Source organism: Sapajus apella, unplaced genomic scaffold, assembly GCF_009761245.1.
Source record: "Sapajus apella isolate SASKATOON/1434 unplaced genomic scaffold, GSC_monkey_1.0 scaffold71, whole genome shotgun sequence".
NCBI lineage: Eukaryota > Metazoa > Chordata > Mammalia > Primates > Cebidae > Sapajus > Sapajus apella.
The window spans coordinates 1225312-1233350 of NW_022437011.1; the positions used below are offsets into that span (position 1 = coordinate 1225312).

Genomic DNA, 8039 nt, shown 5'->3' on the forward strand with positions numbered 1-8039 from the left:
CAAAAAAAAAAAAAAAAAAAAGGTATGTTGAGTTTTCAGGTTAGCAGAGTGAATTTTTTTTTTTTCTTTGAGACAAGGTCTTGCTCTGTCACCCAGGCTGGAGCCACAGGATATATGAGCATATTTTATATATATATATATATATATATTTTTTTTTTTTTTTTTAGAGACAGAGTTTTCGCTCTTGTTGCTCAGGCTCGAGTGCAATGGCACAATCTCAGCTCACCGCAACCTCCGCCTCCCGGGTTCAAACAAGTCTCCTGCCTCAGCCTCCCTAACAGCTGGGATTACAGGCATGTACCACCACTCCCAGCTAATTTTGTATTTTAAGTAGAGATGGGGTGTCTCCATGTTGGTCAGAGGGTTCTCCATGTTGCTTAGACTGGTCTCGAACTCCCGACCTCAGGTGATTTACCTTCCTCGGCCTCCCAAAGTGCTGGGATCACAGGCATGAGCTACCATGCCATGAAAAAATATATTTGTAATATTTACACAATATGTAATATAAAAATACCATATATATTCCATATAAATTTCTATATGGAATTCTATAAATTTTATATACAATATATATATATATTATATATATATATAAAATGTATCTACTGCTTACTTAGCTCTGTAAGGTACACTTCTTGGCCCTTTCCCATAGCTCCAACACATTGTCCCAAATCTTCAAGGTCCTTCAATATTGTTATTAGAGTCTGGGTGAGGTGGCTCACGCCTGTAATCCCAGCACTTTGGGAGGCTGAAGCGATGGATCACAAAGTCATAAGTTCAAGACCACCCTGGCCAACACGGTGAAACCACGTCTCTACTAAAGACACACAAAAAATTAGCCGAGCATGGTGGTGCACACCTGTAATCCCAGCTACTTGGAGAGCTGAGACAGGAGACTCTCTTGAACCCGGGAGGCGGAAGTTGCAGTGAGCCGAGATTGCATCACTGCTCTCCAGCCTGAGCAACAGAGCAAGACTCTGTCTCAAAAATAAAATAAAAATAAAATAAAATAAAAATATATGTATTTATTAGAGGGCTATATGGAAGTGGCTATTAAACACATAGGCTTTGAAGTTAGAATTCCAAACCATCCGCAAATGTATGCTCTCAGTGAACATCCTTTATCTGTACGATGGAAATCAAAACTGTGTCTATTTGATAATGTCTTGAGGAGTAAATGAAGCAATGCATATAAACTGTTTAGTCCAGACCGTTCTGTAAATACATATTGAATAATTTATTCTTATTTTGCCTAGTATATAGTATGCCAAAGTACGAGATTACGGTGGGTTTTTCCCCGTCTCCCTGTGCTGCCTAGGCTAGCCTCGAACTGCTCCGCTCAAGAGATCCTCAGTCTCCCTGAGTAGCTGGGACCACGGGCAGGCGCCACCCTGGCTTTGAAGAAGGCCGTTTTGTTGTTGTTATTCCCCTGCTCCCCACGAGGGGCGCTGCCGCTCCGAAGCTGCCAGGGCGGGAGTCAGGAAGGCGGAAGTCTCTCTAGCCACGGCCACCGCCATCATGAAATACAGGCTCACCTCACCCTGCAGGTGTAGCCGCTTCGTACGGTCGCGTAAGCAGACCCGCTCGCAGCGACAACCATCCCTCCCATTCTTTTCGCTCCCTCTTAAGTAATAAACCGTCTTTCCCTAGGACGACTCTTAAATTCTTTGGAAGCAATAATGGCGACGTCTTCCGGGAGCCGACCTCATCCCGTGACCTCAGAGGCATACTTCCGGGACACGGAAGTGACCCGTTGCTCCGCCCTTTTCCACTCTCTCTTTCCGGTGTGGAGTCCGGAGTCAACGTGCAGGTAGGAGGCCCGGACGCGGACCATCGGGGGGCATCCTTCGGCAAGGGGGCTCTGTGGGGCTGGAGACGAGACTGGGGTCTTTCGGTGGGAACCGAGTTAGGTGCCGGGCAAGAGACGCGCGGCTGGCCCACTTGGACGCTAGCCAACTCGGGATCGAGTTCGCGCCTGGTCTCGGAAGGCGGCAGTCTTGCTTAAGGGAGGAGCTGGCGAAGTAAGGCTGAGTGCGGGTTCAGCCTTTTAAGGCCTCGGCCCCGCAGTATGACCGCGGCCGCTCTTGAGCGGCACAGCGTAGCAGAGGGAACCCGGGACAGATGTGGGCTCCCGCCTCTACCTCGCCAGCCTTTTTCGTGGAGATCGCAGGCCCGCGCCTAATCTCCTTTGTTTCCTTGCCTGCAAAATAGGAATAACAGCACCGATTCCGTGGGTTCGTAGTGATCGTTGAAGGAAGGAAAGCAGGGAAAACTCTTGCTTGTGTAGGATGCTTCTAAGTCTGGGCGATTCTTAACCATTGCTGAGTTGGGCACGTTGCAAAGTTCGGGGCGCTCAGGGCCCAGCACCGATGTTTGCTGTGTCCTTGCCCTGCGTTTATATACCCCCAGTGGCCGCTTTGCTCATTACTTTAGGGGATGTTAGGAACGGAGAAACTGCAAATTGGCATTTACTGAATGGCCACCATGCCGAAACAGACTCAATGCTTACATAGTTAGGATCTGATGGAGCCTCTTTGTGCTTCTCCAGGCAGAACTTGCGGCTTCTCTCCTGTGGCGCCTTGCTTACAATAGTTAACGCACTGCGTCGTGTTCATTAGTCTGATTTTGAAGATCGGAACAGTTAACTTCGTACATCCGAGTCTTAACTTGAAGTACTTAGTGTGGTCACACACTAACTAAAGGTTATATAGGGAAGGCACAGGAGAGATCCAGAACACCTGAGACAGACTTTTCTGGGTCTGAGGTAGTTGTTTGTGGAGTAGGACGTCATGGCAGGAGGCAGGCAGTGCTGGACGGGGAGTCAGAACACTTCGTTTCTAGGTTTGGTTTTGCCACTGTCGTTATTATGACCACAGGCTGAGACACTCACCATCTGCAGGGATACCGTGTTAGCTTTTAGTGTCTTCTGAAAATGCTACATTGTTCAGAAGGCCTGGGGCTTTAGATAGGAAGCAGTCTTCTCCTAGCCTTCCACATTCTCATTCATTCTCACCTGCCTTCCTCCTGTCAGTTTCTTCCTCCCTTAGATCCTGTGACACCTCCCTTAGATCCTGTGACAGTGCGATTGCACTTAGAAGGCCGTATAACAGGTTAGAGTTATTTGGTCCAAGAGACACATCAGATTTCTGGGCTGGGTCTTTTCCATGAGCCTGACTTTTGGATGTGTTTTAGTGCCTTTAATACTTGATGCTGGTGAAAGATTTCGTTCTAAGTAGTTGTGGGTGTCAGATCAATTGCATTTTTGGCTTTTGAAGGGATCAGGTGGAGCATGGGAAAACAGGAGATGAGGCTTGAGGGCTGTGTTGGTACTAACCCTAGGAATTCATTCAGGAGTCAGGCAGGTCCCCGCCCCATAAAGGGTCTTTGGGATGGTGTTGCCAGTACATGGGTAGGTATTGGTCTTGGGTTTCTTCTTTCCTTTTGGGATGTAGTCTTCAGGCATCTGCTGCTAGAACCCTAGGCTTCCATCCTATAGAAGAAGGATAGAAGTGAGCTGCGCTTTTGGAGTTTCTGGGGGAAAGAATACTTCTCGTGGCACTTGGCTATATGACCACAGTTGACACCCCCCCCATCCCCATCAAGTGCAAGGAGAAAGAAGTTTTAGTGAGGCATAGGTGAGAGAATATAGCAGAGTCCTGGATGGAAGGAGACAGGGACATGAAGAAGCAAGACTTAGTGTTTCCTTTCATAGCCAGGGGAGAGGGATTCTGGAAATGTGTTGTCTGTTAACTTTGAGTTTCTTTTCCTTCCGTTCAGAAATGGCACCTCGAAAGGGGAAGGAAAAGAAGGAAGAACAGGTCATCAGCCTTGGACCTCAGGTGGCTGAAGGAGAGAATGTATTTGGTGTCTGCCATATCTTTGCATCCTTTAATGACACTTTTGTCCATGTCACTGATCTTTCTGGCAAGTGAGTACCTGGGTGGAGAGGCACAAAACCTGGCTGGCAAAAGGCTGAGGAAAGCAATGACTGGGACGGGCTAGCAATACAGGGGGTTCTTTCTAAAGAAACTGTTTCGTCCAGAAAAGAAAGTGTGCTTGTCCATTTAGCCCACAAATAATTGTGATTCCCAGGGGTTACAAGAGAGGCAACACATTCTTTGTCCTTACGGCGTGATGGTCTTTGGCTTCTTGGGAGTTCTCTTCTTTCCTTAGTTCCCTTTGTAGGAGCAGCAGTGGACTGCAGGTGAGCTCTGGGTATGGATTCGACTGCCATTAGCAAGTTGTGACTTGTGTGAAGTCACTCAAATTCTGAGTTTTGGCTTCCTCATATGTAAAATGAGGACAGTAGTGCCTACCTCATGGAGTAATTGTAAGGATTAAATGCAAAAGTAAATATATAAAATGTTAATACTAGGTTTAGCTAAATTGGGCCTTTCAACCCCACCAGACTGAACTCCATGAGGGCAGAGCCCATGACCGTCGTCTTCCGCCATGACCGATCTGTGGTGCTCTTCACTCATTAGGACATTGTAAGCACTTCTTGTTGGACAAGGGAAAATGACCCTGTGCTTTTGTCCCCAGAGAAACCATCTGCCGTGTGACTGGCGGGATGAAGGTGAAGGCAGACCGAGATGAATCCTCGCCGTATGCTGCTATGTTGGCTGCCCAGGATGTGGCCCAGAGGTGCAAGGAGCTGGGCATCACTGCCCTACACATCAAACTCCGGGCCACAGGAGGAAATAGGTACGAGTGTGTGCGGGAGCTATGGCTGGGTGGTAAAAACAAAAAAAACTACTGGGCTTGGGCGCTGGAGCACTTGGCTGAGGCTTTGGTTTTTTTGTTGTAACCTTGAACAAGATATTTTAGGCACGTACGTATTTAACATTTGGCTCCTGTGGGCACCCCCAGCAGCTCAGTGTTGAGCACCCCCTCTATACCAGGAGCTGTGTTTTAGGTACTAGAAGAGAGTGATGGGAAACATAGACGTGGTCTCTACCCTCCTTGTATGGGACCTAGGTTGGTGGGAGAGTCAGACTTTAAACCACAGAGCACCAGGGAGTATGTGGTTTTCATTTGTGACAAAGGAAGCACAAGTAGAGGTTGGTGATAAAGTGTAATTTAAACTAAACGATGAGTCTGGAGTCCTTCCACTGAAGGAAGGACAAGAGGAGGGGATTCCAGCTAGAGACAACTACAGGGAGAGGTCTCGAGGTAGGGGTGAACTTGGGCACCTGTGAAGGAAAGAGTGGCATGAGGTGTAATAGAGAAGGGAAGGGGTGGAGTCCTGTAGGAGGGGTAAGGACGTGGGCTTGAGTGCTGGGGGCATGAAAGCTAAAATAGATGACTATTAGGTAGACAGGCCAGACAGTGGTCAGAATGTAGCAACAAAAACCATAGCGGCACCTCCACCTAAAATATCTACTGTCTGGCTTTTTTTGGGGGGCGGGGGGGAGACAGGGTCATACTCTCACAGGCTGGAGTGTAGTGGTGCCATCTCAGCTTATTGCAATCTCTGCCGATGGAGCTCAAGCAGTGCTCCCACCTCAGCCTCCCAAGTAGCTGGGACTACTAGTAGTAGTGCCACCACACCTGGCTAAATTGTGTATTTTTGTAGAGATGGGGTTCTGCCATGTTGCCCAGGCTGGTCTTGAACTCCTGAGCTCAAGCAGTCCGCCCTGCCTTGGCCTGCCAAGGTGCTAGGATTACAGGTGTGAACCACCCTGCCCAGCCCTGTCTGAGTCTACAGAAAGTTTGCAGACCTCTGAACTGTCAGGATTTTGGGATCTTAGAAAGGAGATCTTCCATTGACTTGGCCAAAGACTTTTCTTAACTTAAACCTTCATTTTCTAGGACCAAGACCCCTGGACCTGGAGCCCAGTCGGCCCTCAGAGCCCTTGCCCGCTCGGGTATGAAGATCGGGCGGATTGGTAAGTGACCCCTCTAGCTAACACTTGGATTTATTGTGAAGCACTGGCCCCAGAAAGCACGTGATGTGCCCAGTGGATGCGCAGTGGCTGGTCTGGTCACTTTTGTCAGTTAAGTTTGGTAAGGAAGCCTGAAAGAGGCACCTCATGACTTAAAATCTCCCTGAATGTCTGTGTCACCTTGATGTGAATATCCTGTTTCATTTGTGAATCTCTGCCCTACACTGCCTGGTGCAGGTGAAACTGACAAGTTTCTCCATTCTTGAGGTCATTGCTATTAGCATTTTGTGTGTACCATCTCCTGCGTTGTAGGTTGTTGAGCATTTTTTGTTTCTGCCTACTAAATATCAGTAGGGGTTGCCAGTCCTGTAACAACCAAAAATGAAGTGGGGGGTACCAGCTTCCATTATTAGTACTCAACGCTTGTGATGTCCTGGCTCCTTACAGCTCCCGGGAAGGAGACATTAGTTCTTCTCTGCACATTGTTTCTGTGCAGTTAGTAGCAGTGTACACTGACATCTTTGGCCAAAGTTCCTACTGTGTCCTACCTGAAAGATTTTTTTTTCTTGAGATAGGGTCTTGCTCTGTTGTGTGGGCTGGAGTTCAATGGCACAATCTCAGCTCAATGTAAATTTCACCTCCTGGGTGGATCTGTCCAAGGGATCTTCCCACCTCAACCTCCCAAGTAGCTGGGACTGCAGGTGTGTGCCACCATGCCTGGCTTTTTTTTTTTTTTTTTTTAAAGAGAGGGGGTTTTGCCATGCTGCTCAGGCTGGTCTCAAACTCCTGGCCTCAGGCAGTCCACCGGCCTGAGCCTCTCAAATTCCAAAGTGCTGGGATTACAGGCATGAGCCAGCACGCCCAGCCTTGAAAGATTTTTTTCAGACTCTTTTCAGTCTCCTTTTACTTTATGAAAAGGAGACATTTTTCTCTAGAGAAGACGGCGGGCTAGAGAAAACTAGCCCACCGTCAGAACCTGGATTTGTCCTGTGCCTCTGACATCTTGCATAACTCTCAGCCTATTTCCCCTTCTGGAAAGTGAGTTAAGACCATGTCAGGAAATTCGAGGAATTGGCAGATGGGACCGCTCCACCTTCACATCCATCTGTTACACACTGGGGGGTCATTTTGGGAGCAGCAGGATCTGTTGCTGATTGGTTAGGCCACTGGTCTCTAGGGAGGCCTCGGGGCCCTTCCCATTCAGCTGCAGGCAATGATGAGGCTTTCTCTTCCTCCCCACAGAGGACGTCACCCCCATCCCCTCTGACAGCACCCGCAGGAAGGGGGGTCGCCGTGGTCGCCGTCTGTGAACAAGACTCCTCAAAATGTTTCCTGTTAATAAATTGCCTTCATGTAAACTGTTTCAACTCTAGTCTTTTCTCCATCAGACGCTACTCAGACATTTTATTTCTTCCTCCTATTTGGCTTCTTGGGAGAAGGAGCCTGAGGAGAGCTGAGATCCTGGTGCTGCATTTGAGGTCTTTTCCACACTACTTGTGGCATTAAATTGCCTTGGTCGTCTAAAGGAAACCAAGGCGTTGGAGACCTCGTTTTCAGTGGAGGTGCTGGTTCTAAAAATGGACCAATTCTTAAAGAACCAGAGTGGGAACTGTTGATCCAAGTGTAGCCTGAGCAGAAGAGGAGCCTTCCAGACCCATGCCATATATAAACACACGTGGGTGTGCATTCTCCCCCCACACCTTCTGTGCAAAGCTAGGAGCTCACTCTACCGAATCTTGCTTTTTTTCACTTGGCAGATCTTGGAGATCGTTCCACATCAGTACATAAAGTACATAAAGATTGTCACCCCACAAATACACACCAAGTCCTATTTTCATCAGCAGTAAAAAAGATAAAAGTTCTTGCTTTCCGGAAGCTTGCATGCGGCTCCGAGGACCCAATGACACCAGATGGTACTGAATGTTTTGCAAGAGATTACCACAAGACCCCATGATGGTGCTTGCCATGGTTAGGACAGGCTGGTGGCTGGGTAGGATTAGTGAGGCCCAGCGGAGATGAGAGGATGCTGCGTGTCATGGGCTGGAGAGGTAAGAGCATTGAGGTAGTGCTACCAGCAAGAGTGGAAAGTTTGTTGAGATGCTGCTGTTGAGAGCAAGCCTTTGATGGCATGTTCTAAACAGGGACTACGCAAAT

The 8039-nt window shown here is 48.2% G+C and overlaps 1 protein-coding gene across 2 annotated transcripts; it reads left to right on the forward strand.

Annotated features, from left to right (window-relative positions):
• Nucleotides 1-1718: 1718 nt before the first annotated feature.
• On the forward strand, nucleotides 1719-7248 carry RPS14 (ribosomal protein S14). 2 transcript variants are annotated; one of them, XM_032250203.1, is made up of 5 exons: nucleotides 1719-1810; nucleotides 3778-3928; nucleotides 4543-4704; nucleotides 5812-5888; nucleotides 7128-7248. In XM_032250203.1, exons 2-5 carry the CDS (start codon nucleotides 3780-3782, stop codon nucleotides 7193-7195), a joined length of 456 nt encoding a protein of 151 aa, XP_032106094.1. In that variant the 5' UTR covers nucleotides 1719-1810; nucleotides 3778-3779; the 3' UTR covers nucleotides 7196-7248. The 2 variants fall into 2 exon arrangements, with proteins under 2 accessions (XP_032106094.1, XP_032106095.1); XM_032250204.1 differs by lacking the exon at nucleotides 1719-1810 and adding an exon at nucleotides 2189-2207.
• Nucleotides 7249-8039: the final 791 nt, after the last annotated feature.